General features: G+C 45.5%; 1 protein-coding gene across 2 annotated transcripts in view; it reads left to right on the top strand.

The window, feature by feature from the left end:
* Positions 1 to 18541, top strand: part of WWTR1 (WW domain containing transcription regulator 1) — a 162369-nt gene that overhangs the window by 121861 nt on the left and 21967 nt on the right. Inside the window, exons 3-4 of one of the 2 annotated variants that reach the window (XM_029615097.1) lie at positions 6753 to 6958; positions 7673 to 7983. In XM_029615097.1, coding sequence (XP_029470957.1) covers positions 6753 to 6958; positions 7673 to 7945 — 479 coding nt within the window. In that variant the 3' untranslated portion in view covers positions 7946 to 7983. Of the gene's footprint in view, positions 1 to 6752; positions 6959 to 7672; positions 7984 to 18541 lie in introns of those variants that run through there. The other variant, XM_029615096.1, reaches the window with a different exon arrangement.

Here is an 18541-nt window from a genome sequence, read left to right as displayed (position 1 = left end):
CTATCGGGCAGTCTCTTGGTGGTGCCAAACTGTTTGCATTTTACAATGATTGTTCTGACAGTGCCCTGGTGGACATTCAAACACATTGACATTTTCTTATAGCCTTTCCTGGAGGTCTTTCAGCAGCTCTTTGGCATGTTTTGACCTTTGCTTCAAATTCACTTCATACAACAGAAACAACTTGATTCTTCATCCAGGAGTATTCAGTCCAGCTCTACTACTGTAACTGGATGGACACAGGTGGGCTCTATTTAACGTATTAAGTGCCTTGTTAAGGGAATGCGTTTGAATTGGAACTATGACAAAGCTCACAAGAACTTATACTTTTTTGGGTTTTATTCTTACAGTAATTACTTTTGGAATATTTCTATATTTGTTCTTTCACAATGAAAGTGTAGAGCAGAACATGAAAAACGTACAAAGGTATATGAAGCCTGTTACAAAGCACTGTATAACTATTCAGTGTCTCATCCTGTGCAAATGTACAAGTTCATTCAGTGCAAAGTGTAGCAACTCATTTGTTCACAAAATTAAGCGTTCAAGAAGATTATAACGAAGGAGGTGGTGCTACTGGTGGAAGATGTTAATCTACCTGTTATTGATTGGTTCATCCCATCTGCGGAATCAATTGGCAATAGAGAGAGCCTGGTTTCTCTTCAAGGGACATTCCTCAGGCATATGGTTAAGGAAGCCTCAAGGCTAATGTCCAGGTAGGTGGTCACCTGAATTCCAGTGATCATCAGGTGATATGGTTTAATATGAGGTGAAGGCACCGTATATAACAGTCAAAATCCTGGATTTCAGGAGCAGCAACTATGCTAAAATGGTGGTGGAAGTACCTTAAGGAAGAGCTGGCAGGGTGGAAGGCTCTTTGAGAAGTAGAGCACTAGTAGGCTGAACTAAAAGGAGCAACAAATCTTCATCTTAGAAAAGTAAATAAAAGGAAAAAAGAAACCGTTGTGGCTTTCCAAAAAGGTAAGGTAAAAAAGATTAGTATTCAAAAAGTGCACAGGATCTCAGAAAGAGAATTCAGGGAAGAGTGTCTGGTAATTCTCGAAAGAAGCAGGAAAGGTAGTCAGGACAATGAAGGAAAGAGCAGAAGAAAAGATAGGATGGATCCTATCGCCAATGCTCTTCTCTCTCTCTCTCTCTCTCTCTCTCTCTCTCTCTCTCTCTCTCTCTCTCTCTCTCTCTCTCTCTCTATATCTATATATATCTATATATATATATATATATATGGCCCCCACCTTTGGCAAACTCCTATGCAGATGACATTCAGCTGTTGAGACCCCTTGCCCAAATCCAGATGAAATGCTCGTCAACCTTAATACTTGCCTAAGATTAAGATCACTCTACAATTCACATCTTAGAAGGACTAGTCTGGCTGCACCAAAACAAGCTAAAACAGAGGTACTATAGATTGGGAAAATGAAACCTAGTAACCTACATTTAGAACAGGTTTAGTGATAGATGACAGAGGGTAATGACAAATGGAATTCACTCAGAGGAAAGAGAATTAATGGAAAGCCTCAGGGATCAATTGGCCCTGGGACGGTTCTGTTCAGTATCTTTGTGAGTGATATTGCAGAAGGAGTTAGTAGGAAATGTTTGCCTTTTTGCAGATGACACCAAAATCTGCAGCAGAGTGGATAACCCTGAAAGGTAGACAGAATGAGAAATGGTCTAAAAAAAAAAAACTTGAGGAGAGGTCAAGTTCTTTACAGTTAAGATTTAGTGAAAAAAAAAATGCAGTCATGCAGTTGAGATGCAGAAATCCATAGCAGCAATACATGATGATGGGAAGGGGATGGGGGATGTCAGAGTGCACCAATCAGATGAAAGACCTCAGAATGATGGTATCTGATGACTTCAGGGTAGCAAAACAGTGTGAGGAGGCGATGGCCAGAGCCAGAGCGTTACGCCAGTCAATCGCAGACGGCTGCGACTGCTCTTGCTCACCTCCTTCTTTGCTTCCCTGTCTCCATGGGGTAGATTGGTGGCCTCTGCCAGCTGCCAACGTCCTGTCTGCCGCTCCCAGGCCTCCCGGGATGGCGCGGACACCGCCATCTTGCCATCAGGACCTCCTAGGTGTGCGTGCGCGCACAGGCCAGTCTTATCCACATCAAGGCGGGAACCTCGGGGGTGTCCCCTCCAGATGATGTCATCACTCTCTGATATTTAAAACAGCTGGCCCTGCCTATGGACGACTTGGCAAAGAGTTCCGTCCTTGCCGTATCCATCTCACTTCCTGAGGACCCTGTGTTCCAGTTCTTGTCTCCCGGAGTGGACGTCTCGGGTACCTGCTCCTCGAGGGCCCTCTCCTCATCCTGGCTATCCGCTCCTCGGAGGGCCTAACGCCTGGGACTTTGCCTGCCCCGTTCCCCGGGGCTTCCCTGGAATCAACACTGCTCTTTTGTGAGTACTCCACTCTGCAGGCCACTTCCTACTCTACCAAAGACCTCCCTGGTATACCCCGTGCTGCAGACCATTACCATCTCTATGGAGGTACCCTTCAGACGCACTCTCTCTGCGGACCTTCAACTCTACCGAGGACAGAGACCCTCACCAGTGTACCCCACTCCGTGGGCCATTACCATCTCTACTAGGTCCTCATCTCTGCACTCTACTCTGTGGACCACTAGCATCGCTACTGAGGACCTCACTGGCGTACCCTGCTGTGCAGGCCACTACCGTCTCTACAGAGGACACTGTGGTGTACCCCGCTCCGCGGACCACTACCATCGCTACTGAGGACCTCGCTGGTGTACGCCACTCTGTGGACAGTTACCAACTCTACGGAGGTATTCCTTTGGGCATTCCCCATTTCACCGACCCTGTGCCTCTGGGTCTGTGAGACCTCCTCTCTGGCATTCCCCCGCTCCGTGGGTAGTGCTTCTATCTCTTAATAAGACTCTAAGACTGTCTCTATGTCTGAAGTCAGCTGGGACCTTGCCTCCCGACAGTGAGTCCATCAAGCCCAGCATCCTGTTTCCAACAGTGGCCAATCCAGGCCATAAGAACCTGGCAAGTTCCCAAAAACTAAGTCTATTCCATGTTACCGTTGCTAATGGCAGTGGCTATTCTCTAACAGGCCGATACATTAAGGAGTGGTAGAAAGAGCTGCGTTAGTGCTGGGCGCACCCGCGTTTGCCGCACGCACAGTCCTGCTCACCTACCGCTCAATACTGTATTTAAATAGCTTGCAAATGCAAGCCGCGTCCAAGAAGCGTCTGTGACGCGTTAGGCCCGCGCAACCCATTTTACTGTATAGGTGCTTAATACAGCGCCTATACAGTATCCTGGGTGCGCTGGTACCTGTCATTTCAAATGTCATTTGAAATGACAGGCACCAGGAAGTGGATCCCAACTTTAACCCATGCAAACTTACTTTTTGTTGCTTTTAGCCCCTTCCCTTCTCTGCCGTCCTCCAGAGGGGGCAGCCGGCGGTGAAAGCAGCTTGCAGCGGTCCCCCCCCGCGCAGGTCCCGGTTCTCCTGGCTCAGCCCTCATCTGAAGATTGTGAAGTCAGGTAAGAGCCCACTTTTCTGTGCCCCTATCACCCGGCCGTCCATGTGCTTCATTGGCTTGAGCGCCCGAATTGACGGGCGCTCAAGCCAATGAAAGCACATGGGCGGGCGTGACATCACGGCGTGCATCACGCATGCCCATCCATGTGCTTTCATTGGCTTCAGCGCCCAAATTGAAGGGCGCTCAAGCCAATGAAAGCACGCTTCGCTTCGCTCCGCTCGCGCCGTGACTGGAGAGGGCACAGAACAGTGGGCTCTTACCTGACTGCAAGCTGCTTTCGCCGCCGGCTGCCCCCTCCGGAGGACGGCAGAGAAGGGAAGGGGCTGAAAGCAACAAAAAGTAAGTTGGTAACATGTCAAGTCGCTTCGGGAGGAGGGGATTTTAGGTTTTTAGGTTTCCTTTTGGGGGAAAGTTTGCCGTCTACCCTTACCCCTGCCTCTAACGTAGGGGTAGGTGGTAAATTAGCAGGTTAAACGCGCGGCAAAATGGCAGGGTAAAAAAGCGATAGTCGGGGCACGTGTTACTGTATGGGAGGGAATAGCTAATTCAATCGTTTACATGTAATATACATGCCGCGGGTGGAAGGGGTTACCCGGTGATTTAAAGAGGCGGTAAGAGTAGGTTAAAGGGGATAGTGTATCGCGGGTTGGACTAACGCGGCCGAAAAGTGAGTAGAAAGCCGGTTAGGAGCAGAGTAACTGCGGCCGCACTTTACTGTATTGACCTTTAAGTGAACTTAATAGCAGGTAATGGACTTTTCCTCCTAGAACTTATCCAATCCTTTTTTAAACACAGCTATACTAACTGCACTAACCACATCCTCGGGCAACAAATTCCAGAGTTTAATTGTGCATTGAGTAAAAAAGAACTTTCTCCGATTAGTTTTAAATGTGCCCCATGCTAACTTCATGGAGTACCCCCTAGTCTTTCTATTATCCGAAAGAGTAAATAACCGATTCACATCTACCCGTTCTAGACCTCTCATGATTTTAAACATCTCTATCATATCCCCCCTCAGGCATCTCTTCTCCAAGCTGAAAAGTCCTAACCTCTTTAGTCTTTCCTCATAGGGGAGCTGTTCCATTCCCCTTATCATTTTGGTAGCCCTTCTCTGCACCTTCTCCATTGCAGTTATATCTTTTTTGAGATGTGGCGACCAGAATTGTACACAGTATTCAAGGTGCGGTCTCACCATGAGGTGATACAGAGGCATGACATTTTCCGTTTTATTCACCCATTCCCTTTCTAATAATTCCCAACATTCTGTTTGCTTTTTTGACTGCCGCAGCACACTGAACCGACAATTTCAATGTGTTATCCACTAGGATGCCTAGATCTTTCTTGGGTTGTAGCACCTAATATGGAACCCAACATTGTGTAATTATAGCATGGGTTATTTTTCCCTATATGCATCACCTTGCACTTATCCACATTAAATTTCATCTGCCATTTGGATGCCCAATTTTCCAGTCTCACAAGGTCTTCCTGCAATTTATCACAATCTGCTTGTGATTTAACTACTCTGAACAATTTTGTGTCATCTGCAAATTTGATTATCTCACTCGTCGTATTTCTTTCCAGATCATTTATAAATATATTGAAAAGTAGGGATCCCAATACAGATCCCTGAGGCACTCCACTGCCCACTCCCTTCCACTGAGAAAATTGTCCATTTAATCCTACTCTCTGTTTCCTGTCTTTTAGCCAGTTTGCAATCCACGAAAGGACATCACCACCTATCCCATGACTTTTTACTTTTCCTAGAAGCCTCTCATGAGGAACTTTGTCAAACGCCTTCTGAAAATCCAAGTATACTACATCTACCAGGTCACCCTTATCCACATGTTTATTAACTCCTTCAAAAAAGTGAAGCAGATTTGTGAGGCAAGACTTGCCTTAGGTAAAGCCATGCTGACTTTGTTCCATTAAAAGACTTGCCTTGGGTAAAGCCAAAGTGTAGAATCATTCAAAATATGTGAATTCTAAAGTGTTGCAGATTGACATCAGTTCTTTGTCAATCACATTATTATTCACATGCGGAATGACTGGATTAATTAAGAGCTCGATGCAAGAGCATACATCAGGTTTGCTGTCGGCTGAGACACGATATTCATGGAAACTCGTTACAGTGATAAGATTCCATTACCAGCTCATGGTTTCTTTGCCGAAAAATAGTAGCAACCAGTCTTGTGCTGTCCTCGTGTTGTTCACGATGGCTTCTTATTTTGGTAAAATGGCCTTGCATGCACTTGATCAGTTTCACATTTGGAAAATATCAAATTCTTCTCTAATATTTTAATGCCAAAAAGTTGATTCATACTCTCTTGTTTTTTTTTTTTTTTCTCCCAGTACATGTTGATGCTGTTCAGCATGATTTCACTTGTGCTCCTTGATTGTGAGAACCCTTCAGATAAGCCATGTACATCCCGTTATGATAATAACAATTAAAGGGAATACTCAGCTGGTTAGTTTTGGTATGCTTCACACAAATTATCAGTAAAGCTGAGAAAGAAACTGCCTTGACTTTACATGCCCTGTATATGTGTGTACTACAGTGTTATAATTAAACATGCGATAATAACTGGCAGGGAGGGAATTTCCGAGTGATAATCACAGTTTACAAGAGATTGTGGGCTCATCACAGCATAGGCAAGGTCCACAAAATCTCAAGGGCATTAAGAGAAAGTACTAAACCTTTTATTATTATTATTATATATTTTTTTAATCAGAAACCACCCATTGGGACTTTTTTATGTAAAAAAAGATGAACTATAGAATTGACACAGTAGAAGTTTTTCTATGCATTTTAGAGGTCCAGAGATGAGAGTAGACATCTTGCATAAAAGAAGTATCGCGTTTGGCCAATCAATACAAGATTTCCTATTGGAGGAAATGGAAGCCACTTTCATGAGCTTTAGAGATTTAAAAAAAAAAAAAAAGTTTTAATAATAAACCTAAACTTCAGGCTAGGAAGAGGATATCAGATGTGAGTTTTAATATAATTGCAAGGAAGCAAAGGATAAAGCTAGAGATCATGTAGGATGTCTGGTATTACAGCAGGAATAGAAAATGGACTGGCAGTCTTTACCTGCAGTCATATTTGATGTTTGTAATAACAGTAGACATTGTAAATGGTAATTCATTATCTCTCCTAGCTCAGTGTGTTGGGTCCAATGTAGCATATTTAGTGGCAATAACATCTGCATGCTCTGTGTTTTCTCTTAGTGATGAATCACCAGCATCAGCAACAAATGACATCCAATACCGCCCTATCGCAGCCGAGCCATCCCACCCCGAATCCCCAAGCAGCGCTGATGAGCTTGCCCAATGCACTGACCTCCCAGCAGCAACAGCAGCAGAAGCTGAGGCTCCAGAGAATCCAGATGGAAAGGGAGCGGATCAGGATGCGTCAGGAGGAGCTCCTGAGACAGGTGAGACCAATTGTTTCTTGCTGTGGATGGGGGTGGAGGAGGTACGGTGTCTTCAGGTTGGTCTAACCTTCAGTCCATGTAGCTGTGTTAGCAAAGCAGCAGGTCATCTGGAGCTGTGTTTTTATTAGGATGTCTCGCCCACTTGCTGCTTCAGGGAATGAGCCTAAGCATATCTGTACCATAACGAAGGGTTTTGTAGCCTGGTTGTTTCTTTGAGTTAATTGTTTAAAGATTATGCAAACATATTGGATTAAATTTTGATTTATAGTTTTTTGTAAAAATCTTTATAGCCCATACCACTAATAAATAGAGAAAAAAGAGGGAAATAGACAGAGTTGCTGCTACTTCTTGGGTTGAATTGAGAATGTGATTATTTCCTATACAGTAAATTACAATATACCGTGAAAGAAAGGAGGTAAAGAATTAAAACATGAAGAGAGGTGAGACATCACGATTCAGAATGGCATTCAAATCACTGGGCCTTCCTGCCAGCCCTTTTATTATGACTCCTATTCCATGACCTTTTATCAAGACCTCTCTGGTCCTATAACCTGTGACCAACTGTAGAAGAGCAGTTCTTGAAAGTGAGAATTCAATCCCTGGCTCTGGCTGAACCAATGTACTTCAAAAATAGATGCACTGCCCTCTATAAAATTAAAATGAAAACCTGAAATCAAAATCACTTTGTCCTTCTATGTGTTTTCTCTGCGTTAGGTCCATACATTAGAAGAGGTGCTGTGCACTCATCAGCCTTGCAACAAAGGCACTTCCATGACTGCACCAATCCCAAGAATGATTTTATATATCCCAGAGACGCTGAGGCATTGGCTTGTACTGTTAGAAATTCAGTCTCTTTGCATTGAGATAGCCTATGATAATTATTTCTCTTCTTGTCGGATGTGGTCTTGTCTGAATTCTGGAATGGTCCATACGTTGAAGCAGAACCGACACGTTTATGTTTCAGACCAGAAGAGAGCAGCCTTCTAAAGACCACATTCACGCACACTCACACTCTCATACATTTGTTATTGGGTAATGAAACTTTTTTTTTTTTTTTTTTTTTTTTAAAATCAATGAACATCAAAATAAACTTGAATATGAATATTTTAAAGTAAAAGAAACAGAACATGTCAGAAACAACTTTTTTTTTTCCAAGTTTGGTAATGATACAGTCCAAAACAATGATATGTGTTTTAAGGGGGAGAGCATGTGTATATGTGGGGGTGGGGGCATCAGTGACAAAATCTGCAACAATGTGACACCACAAGGGGGAGCTGAATGAGTCGCCCGTTCCAGGAAAGACCTGCAGAAAGCTGACAATTCTGCTAAAATAGCCACGTGAAACAGAGAAGTGACGGCAGGTAGGGAGTGCAAGGCACATATAGTCCTCCCATGCTCCCTGTCTGCCCACAACAAGGCAGACCCTACTTGATCTCTGACTTTAACTTCTGCTGCTAAGGATCCTCTGGACATGTCCCAGACTCTTGTTGAGGTTTTTGGCCCCCATGTCTGTGCTACATTTAATTAGCATGCAAAGCAGCACATGGCGTTCGTCCTAATGAGTCTGTAGACTTTGTCTTTGCCCGTACAGTTGGCAAGGTTCAGTGATGCTATAATTCATTCAGCTTTGGTTCTTTGTCATTGTGGTATGTAATATCCACAAGCCTGTTGGGATTCATCTCTCTTTATTCTTTAGGTTTTAAGCTTCGTCAGCTTTTTAAAAATCATTTTTCCAAACCTTCATTTTTCTCAGTCTTTAGCCTTCTTTTTTTCCTAGCTTCCCATCCTCTTCTTTTTTTTTGTTTTTTATCTTTCTCCTGGTCTTCCTTCATCCCTCTTCTTTCAGATGTAGTTTTTCATCACTTTACTTGAGTTCATTTTTCTATTTCTTTTATTCTGTCTTGCTGTTTCTTTTTAATCCATTCTATCTGTACCTTTTGTTGCATTTTTTTTTAAATCCTTTCTTTGTATTGCCATCTGTCTGACATTGGTCTACCCCATCTTATGCCTTCTTATTTACCTGTCTGTGTTTTGCTGCTTTCCCTTTTACCAGGCTTTCCTGCTATACCACTCTCTCTTTCCTTTACTTACATTCTCTTCCTCCCCTCCCCACTCCTTCTCTCGCACGTCCCTGCCTCAGTCTGTCTTCCCCCCCCCTTTCCACCTCCTGTATCACGCAATATCCTTACCACCTCCTCCACTTTCTCTCTTCCCTGCCTCTCCACTTTCACGCTCCCATCCTCATCTTTTCCCTCTCCTCCTCCTCTTTCTTGCGGTTTGCCGCTGCCCGCTGTGTATTTCCCTCTCATTAGCATCTTGTCTCTTTATAACGCTCTCTTGATCTGGACCATGGGGAGTGAGGTGGGGAACTTCTGAAGAACCCAGAAAACTGTCTGTCAGATCTGGCAGGTAGGGCCCTTTGTTTTCTTCCTAGCATGTAGTTGTCCTGATTGAAAAAAGTAAACTTTTTTTCTGTTAGAAAAATAAGAGACAACCGGTTAGGAGAAGATCAGTGAATAGGAAGCTGTGGTCACCACCGCCAATTACACAGCAGATAGATCGCATCTTCTAAAATATATACAGCACCTTTTAGGGGTAATGCCTGATTGTCTGTCTACTTATCACAAGTTATTGCAGTAATTACATCCCATTTGATGAAGCTGCTGTGAAATAACACAGTAATTACCATAACTGGCCACCCTGTAATTTGGGGGTGTGGTGGAAATGGGGTCAGCACACAGATAAATGTCAGTAACTGTGTAAAGGCCACACCCCTGTCTCTTAAGAATATGCTGCTAATGCCTTCAAACTGCCATTATCTTAATCCACCATAAATTTGGGCAGGATGGTGCAGGGTTGCCACACGGTGGTGGAATAAATGTCATCCATTGTAAACCGATGGATTCTCATTGTCTCCGAACAGTTAGAGGTTGCAGCAGGACAAAGGGTCAACTCTAATAAATAATAAAGGTGTACTGCGTAATTTAAATATTATTTATATATTGTGGCAACAAGGTTTCCACCATGAGGAACTTGTAATCTAAAATTAAATAGTACCCTGCCCCCACCCCTACCCACTCAGGCTACTGATGATATGGCTGCTTCCTCCTCCTCCTTCATGGACCACTGATGCCATTTCCTCCTCTCTTGGTCCACTGTGATGCTACTTCCTGCTCCTTCGGTCGCTGAGGCAAAAAAGGTTCCAGACTGGTGACCTGCAAAAAAAACCCCAAAAAACCCCCCATCATTGGATTTCCTGCTGTTATAATTCAAACAGGATTCTGTGTGTTTCAGAATTCCCTGCCCAGATGTTGGGGGCCATTAGGGAAGACAAAGCTATTTTAAAAGTTTAAGAACTTTTTGTAGGTTGTGAGATCTTTTGTAAAGGACCAGCAGTAAAGATGAGCTTCAGGTACTTCACGGGCCTCTTCATATTCAGAAGAAAGCATTATACTCAGGTCGTAATATAATGTGTTATATAGCCTGTCCGTGTGTGTTGGAAACTATTAGCAGAGTCAGATTTACAGAGCAGATACTGAAAAGTCATCGAGCACCACCTCCCACAGCCTCAACACCTTTAAGAATTGAGCTGGGCCTGGCTTGGGGGAGACCTGGCTTTAATTCTCAAACCCAGCATCTGCTCCTTAGGCTGCGCAGCACTGGGAAACTGCAAAGGCAGTGTGCCTAGCCCTCCAGAGGGGAGGGCATACTGACCATTGCACAATAGTAACACCTAGTGGCCAGATTCAGCAGAGAACCAAGTACATGGACCAAATCCTAGAGGGAGTCGCAATCTATGGCCTCTTGTCAGCCTCCTTTGCTGCTATTTATTTAGTAGATGAAGATCTGCAAAGCCAAGTAATGGCCTTCTCATTAACTGAGCTCAAACTTATTAATCCATCTCTTTGTCTGCAGAGGGGATGCTGCTCTATCATGTGCAACATAGTTTGTCTTTCCATAAGTGCACAATAGGTTGGTAAGAGTTGGCTGCAAAGTGGCCTCTGTCGGTCCTAAATCTGTTTAGCAGGGCCATTTTCATCTTGTTAGTTCACAGCCAGCAAATAGTTAAAATACAAGCGGATTGTGATAAATTGCAGAGGACCTTGCAAGACTGGAAGATTGGGCATCCATATGACTGATGAAATATAACGTGGACAAGTGCAAGATGATACATACAGGGAAAAATAACCCATACTGTAGTTACCGGATGTTGGGTTCCATATTGGGTGCTACCACCCAGGAAAAAGATCTAGTACATAATACATTGAAATAGTCAGGGGCAGCTCAAGGCAATCTGAGACAAGGGATGAGATGGCACCCCCTCCCCCTGCCCTGCGCCCCATTTGCCCACCCTCCGTCTGTCCTCCCTTCAGCCACCGCCGGCCTGGTCTCCAGCAGCATCCCTCCTCCCTTTATCCACCATCGACCTGGCCTGCGACAATGGCCCGCAGCAGTGATCCTCCTCATTTCAGCTGTGGGGGGCAGTGTGAAGCGGATGCCACAGCGGCGTTCTGAGAGGGGCATTTTTTGCCACTTCAAAATCCTGCCTCCTAAAGTGGCCGCCTCACCCTGCCTCATTATAGAACCACCCCTGGAAATCATCAGCTCAGTGTACTGTGATGGTCAAAAAAGCAAACTACGTTAGGAATTATTAGGAAGGGAATGGTGAATAAAACAGAGAATGTCATAATGCCTCTGTATTGCACCATTGTGAGATCACACCTTGAATACTGTGTTCAGTTCTGGTTGCCGCATCTTAAAAAAGATATAATTGCACTGGAGAAAATACAGAGAAGGGCGACCAAAATGATAAAAGGGGATGGAACAGCTCCCCTATCTGGAAAGGCTAAAGAGGTTAGGGCTGTTCAGCTTGGAGAAGAGACGGCTGAGGGGGGATATGATGGAGGTCTATAAAATCATGAAAGGACTTGAATGGGTAAATGTGAATTGGTTATTTACTCTTTTGGATAATACAAGGACTAGGGGCACTCCATGAAGTTAGAAAGTAGCTCATTTAAGACTAATTGGAGAAAATTCTTTTTCACTCAGCGCACAATTAAACTCTGGAATTTGTTGCCAGAGGATGTGGTTAGTGCAGTTAGTGTAGCTGGGTTCAAAAAAGGTTTGGATAAGTTCATGGAGACGTCCATAAACTGCTATTAATCAATAGGTAATAGCTGCTACTTGTTGCTGGCATTAGTAGCTTGGGAACTACTTAATGTTTGGGTATTTGCCAGGTACTTGTGACTTGGATTGGCCACTGTTGGAAACAGGATACTGGGCTTGATGGACCCTTGGACTGACCCAGTATGGCATTTCTTATGTTCTTATAAGTAGATGAGTGGGATGCAACATAAGGAGCTTGTTTTAGTATTTACTCGGAGGTGATATTTAAAAAAAAAAAAAAAAAAAAAAAAAAAAGGGGGGGGGGGCCCCCCACTGGCTGGTACTGACCCAGACTTTCTCATTACCACAGTTCTCTCCTTCCAACATGGGCCACAGGGACTCAACGCATGCAGCATTGCTGCCAGTCCCCCACGGCTCCCTCCTTCTCCCACTTGTAGGCTTCTGCTTTGAAACAGGAAGCATGCAAATAAAGGAGAGAGAGGGCCCATGGAAATTGGCAGCACTGCACATGCTCTGACTACCTGGTGGCAGGGCCGGTGCTTCCATTAGGTGAACTGAGCAGTTGCCTAGAGCGCCAACCCTCAGAGGGCAGCAAACTCACTAGTCTGAGCCCCTGACTGTCGGTGGTGGCTGAAGAAAAGAGAGGAGGGGCCTGGCAGGGCTGCCGGCAGAGCTGGCTGAAGAAAAAAGGGAAGACTCTCTCTGCGGGAGAGGGCATGGCTGGGGGTGGGGGTGGGGCACAAGGCTGTAAGGTTCACCTAGGGCGCCTCATCCCCGTGCTCCGGCCCTGCCTGGTGGACTGTACGGATGTGATCGCACCGTGAGTGATGCTGCTACTGCCTGCCGGTTACCCAGCACTGGAGCCAGCTTTGCAGGGCCCTTGTGCAGGTCCACTGGCTGCCCTCCTGTCCCCAATACCTATACCCCTGCTCACACAGGCCGTTGATATGGCTCCAGTGACAGATTTAGGATTTTGCTGCCTCTAGGCACTGTTGGTGTTGTTGCTCCCCTTTCCCCCCACTCTCCACACCAGACAAGGGACAACAGAGCTGAAGGTCTAAGGTATACAGCCTTCTCTGGCTGCTGTGGGCTCACCTCCAGCCCTCCTGAGAGGAGAGCGAGCAGAATGCCTTTTCTTTGCTCTCTGCCCTGTACATTGGCCTCACCCCTTCCTTCCTGTTCCCCCGGACAAAAGGAGAGGGGCTGAAATATGGAATAGAGCCATTTTTTTTTCTGTTCTCTGCTGAGTGACATTCAGCACAGCTAAGAGGTGGCAAATCTTCAGCTGGCATGCTGCCCCACCACAGGTTTTTGCCACCCAAGGCTCAGACCTAATGTGCTTGTTGGCAAACCCGGGCCTGTGTGGCTCCCTCCTCCTCCTCCTCGCCATGTCCTAACCACTTGGCCCACTGATGCTACTTTTCTGCTCCCGAGGCCCGTTAGGCAGAAAAGTTCCAGGTTGGTGCCCTGGCACAAAGTCACCACTGGATTTCCTGTTGATCTAGTCAGAAGTGGGGTTAAACAATGGAGAAAAACCCCTGGGTGATTGCAATGGAAGGCTCATGATGCCCTAGCCCTATTAGGAATTGATTTTTTTTTTTTTTATCAAGCTGGAAGCCCAGAGTAGCAGGAAAAAAAAAAACACAGAAGAGAAGTGCAGCGGCCTTTGGCAGTAAAGGAGGCTGGTACAGCATGTTTCATGGTGCAGAGGATTACTGCTGCTGCCAGACTCCAAAGTCTCCTTTCTAGTCATGAAAACCACCCAGCTTTAACCATTAAATCTGTTTGACCCAGTACATTGTTATAAATGGCATTCTTCCTTAAAACGAATTAATTCTGAGCAGGAGCGATAAATTACAGACCTGAAGCAACAATTGCCAGTACGTCCACCTTCTCAGGCCTGCCCTTCCTTACAAAATAGTAATAGGTATTTCAGTGCCTGCAACTTTTAGCCCCCCTTTCAGGGGCCTGTACTGTCTTTCTCTCCTCACGGGAGCGTAACACCCCCCTCCCCTTTTCCCAGGCATGCTTTGTTTGAAAACCTTCTTATTTCTTAGCTTATCCCTCCGCTTCTCACCTCCCCCATATCCCCATCGTTAACCTGCCTTAAGGAAAGTGCTGAGTAAGTGCCGGCGCCGGTTGCCAGGCGACCTAGGTGAGGCCTGGAGGCTTTGGATGAAAGGGAGTGGAATTCCTTTTGGCAGGCCTCGCATTTCTCCTCCAAGTTGTCAGCAGCTGCCGGCCCTTCCTGACCCGTCAGCTGCTGCTGTGCTGGAGAGACGCACCCCGCCCTGGAAGGAGAGGAGTTTCAGGGAGTTTTCCCCCTCATGTGGGGAGGAAATTGGATAAGTTTTTGAGAGGGGGGGGGGGGGGGGGTACAGGAATTGTAAAGCAGACTGGATGGCCCGTATGGCCTTTAGCTGTCTTTCACGTTCCTTTTCTCTGTGGTTTCAACCCTGGCTGTTGTCAATTTGCCCATCTTTCATATACATTTATAATTTAATCATCTTAACAAAAAAAAAAAAAAGAAAGACTATCTAACGTGGAGAGTATATCTCGTAATTACTTACTCATGAGATTTCCTATCCACTTTAGATTTATTTATTTTTTTATACAGATGATTGAATTCTGAACATATATGAAAGATGCTTGAATGGACAGTAGCCAGGGTTGAAGCCTTGATGATTGAATCTTGTGAGCAATAAGCCCAAGTTTGTGCTCATTCAGCCCCTTCTTGTGTCTCTTACCACATGTCCAATATATGTGAACGGATGTTTTCTCTGTGTCTCTGAAAAGAGTGACTGGTAGAATAGCACTTTGTGGAACCGTTTTGGCCTAGTGGTTACAGCAGCAGACAGAGTGTTAGAATATAAGCCCTCTGGGGAAGGTACCTTACCTTGAGCTCAGGTTTGGGAAGGCAAGAAATGAAATCCAAGCTCTGGAGAGAGGAATTGGGGGCAGCTCAACGCAAACCTCTGCCTGAGGCAAGGGATGAAATGATGCTCCCCCCTCCACCCACCACCACCAAAGGTGCAGCACAAGTCAAAGGGCCAAGGAGGGGGTGGGAAGTTTGGCCCTTTTGGTGATTTGAAATGCTAGGGAAGGGGGGAAGCGGGGGGACCAGGATTCCCAGAGCAGCGTCAGATAGTGTTAGTGATAATATTTCTAGGAAGCTGGCAACCCTGCCACATACCTGACAACCCTGGCCCCTGCCTCCCCCCCCCCCCCCCCCCCCCCGAGAAGAGGAAAATGGATAAATGGTGAGGCTCTGTATGTGGGGCACTTTTTAAGGGTTGGAACAAGGGTATTATTTGTCCTAGTCTTGTTCGCCTTCATCCCCACCTATCGCCATAACTCACACAATTAAAAATTATGCATCTATAGTAACAGATTTTACATGAAAAAGGACATTCACAGCATCATGGGGCGGATTTTCAGAGCCCTGCTCGCCTAAATCCGCCCAAAACCGGGCGGATTTAGGCGAGCAGGGCCCTGCGCGCCGGTAAGCCTATTTTACATAGGCCTACCGGCGCGCGCAGAGCCCCGGGACTCGCGTAAGTCCCGGGGTTTTCGGAGGGGGCGTGTTGGGGGCGGGCCCGAACCGCACAACGTTTTCGGGGCGTGTCGGGAGCGTTCCGGGGGCGGGCCCGGGGGCATGGCCGCGCCCTCCGGACCCGCCCCCAGGTTGTGTCCCGGCGTGCAGGAGGCCCGCTGACGCGTGGGGATTTACGCCTCCCTCTGGGAGGCGTAAATCCCCCGACAAAGGTAAGAGGGGGGCTTAGACAGGGCCGGGTGGGTGGGTTAGGTAGGGGAAGGGGGGGGAAGGTGAGGGGAGGGCAAAAGGAAGTTCCCTCCGAGGCTGCTCCGATTTCGGAGCGGCCTTGGAGGGAACGGGGGTAGGCTGCGCGGCTCGGCGCGCGCCGGCTATACAAAATCGATAGCCTTGCGCGCGCCGATCCAGGTTTTTAGCAGATACGCGCGGCTCCGCGTGTATCTACTAAAATCCAGCGTACTTTTGTTTGCGCCTGGAGCGCAAACAAAAGTAGGCTATTCGCGCTCCTTTTAAAATCCGCCCCCATGTGTATTATATTTACATGTGCTGCTGTGGTGCCAACAAGGAAACGCTGCAAAAAAAAGAAACTTGAAACACATAGGGGCGGATTTTAAGAGCCCTGCTCGCCTAAATCCGCCCAAAACCGGGCGGATTTAGGCGAGCACGGCCCTGAGCGCCGGGAAGCCTATTTTACATAGGCCTACCGGCGCGCGCAGAGCCCCGGGACTCGCGTAAGTCCCGGGGTTCTCCGAGGGGGGCGTGTCGGGGGGCAGGCCCGGTCGTTGCGGCATTTCGGGGGCGTGTCGGCAGCATTTTGGGGGTGGGTACGGGGGCGTGGCTACGGCCCGGGCGGTCCGGGGGCGTGGCCGCACCCTCTGTACCCGCCCCCAGGTCGCTGCCCAGCGCGCAGGAGGCCCGCTCGCGCGCGGGGATTTACTCCTCCCTCCGGGCAGTGGCGTAGCCAGAAATGAATTTTTGGCTGGGCCCAAGGTTAACATGGGTGGGCACTAAAAGTCTGAGCCATGGAATTCATATTCTTATTGATAAATACTTTCACACACACACACCTGAAAATAGATTTCTAAATAATCTGCTACAGCTGTTATACTTTTAATATTTTAAACTCAATTACTTCAAGCAGCTACCAATGCTAAACCTAATATATAGTTATGAAAGCATTTCAATTATACTTAAAGAGATCTCAAGTGGCAGTATCTCATAACTTACAAAGAACCATATACTAGTCTACTATAAAGACAGATATCTCATCATACATCACAGTATTCTGTGAGATGTTTTAAAACCCTCTGGAATGTTGTACCAAAATATTTCTACTTGAAAAAAGCTCAGAAAGGCAATGTACTTTTAAGATGGAACTAGGTTCAAACTAATTACAAATTCAATGATGAAGGAACCCTCTTTCCTATTTTCTTAAACTTATCAAACGCAGTAATTCATGACCATCATAATAGGCATCATTGTGTGGTAAAGTATACCTTTGTCACTCTGCCTTATGCTTAATCATAGGTCAGTCCATATTTTTAAGTGTTTTTGTTGCTTAATTCACCCCAGTGATATACTCCAAATTTCTAGCAATAATCTTGTTACATCAATTCAAGGTTACTTATGTTGAAAATTATGAACCAAACTTATCTGGATAATACGATGTTATTACTTCTTCTTAACCACCATCGACTTTGAGCTTGATGCCACGCCAAGATACGCCATGCTGTGGAATATATTATGCCCTTGAAGAAGGACTCTATGCTAGTCCGAAACATTGTGCAATGTCGGGCATAGAACAGCAATATAGTGAATTCTCATATTGCTGACAGTTTGAGGGCATCAAGCTCAAAGTCGATGGTGGTTAAGAAGTAATAACATTGTATTATCCAGATAAGTTTGGTTCATAATTTTCAACAAAAGTAACCTTGAATTGATGTAACACAAGATTATTGCTAGAAATTTGGAGTATATCACTGGGGTGAATTAAGCAACAAAAACACTTAAAAATATGGACTGACCTATGATTAAGCATAAGGCAGAGTGACAAAGGTATACTTTACCACACAATGATGCCTATTATGATGGTCATGAATTACTGCGTTTGATAAGTTTAAGAAAACAGGAAAGAGGGTTCCTTCATCATTGAATTTGTACCAAAATATTTACCATAATTGAGCAAATGCCTTATTAATCTGTATCAATAAAACAGATAAATATCTTTGAAGATTTATTTTCCTTTCCTATAACTCAACTATTTAGTTTTAGTCTTCCTCTGATGCTGACATTTGCTGAATCGAGTCCAGGGGCTCCTGACATTCATCCCCATTTCTTTACAAAGGAAGAACAGAAAAAAAGACTGTTCTGGATAAAGAGATGTCTTGAAGGTGGTCACACCCTTTGGCTGACAGCTGGGATGTATCCTTAGCAGTGTGGAGAGGATAACTGGGTAGACAGGAGAAAAAGGCTATCCAGCCCTGTCATTTACTAAGCTATCATCATGTAAACATACACTCTGCATCCACAAATAAGATTGATACAATTGCCTACATGCTAGTAAAATACCTCACCTCAGGCACACACACAGAACCGACCTTCACCAAAGTACATTATAAATATGGAGATAGAAACTGGAATGGAAAACAAAAAAAAGCCACTCTGCATGCAGTGCAAACCTGGAGAAATGGAAAGAGAAATATAGCACCTAACAGTCCCAGGATCTGCAATAATGCACACAAACTAAGCCGCACAAAGTTACACCTGCATTATGGAACATATAACAACCCTATCTATGAAAAGGCAACACTACAAATATTAAATCAGGTCCTAAACACTAATACACCTCCTATTAGGAAAACAGAACAAGCCAAGCTGCTATAGAGCCCCACACAGAAATAACT

The sequence above is a fragment of the Rhinatrema bivittatum genome, chromosome 9, assembly GCF_901001135.1.
Source record: "Rhinatrema bivittatum chromosome 9, aRhiBiv1.1, whole genome shotgun sequence".
Classification (NCBI taxonomy): Eukaryota; Metazoa; Chordata; class Amphibia; order Gymnophiona; family Rhinatrematidae; genus Rhinatrema; species Rhinatrema bivittatum.
This window is presented reverse-complemented; position numbering and strand designations above follow the sequence as displayed.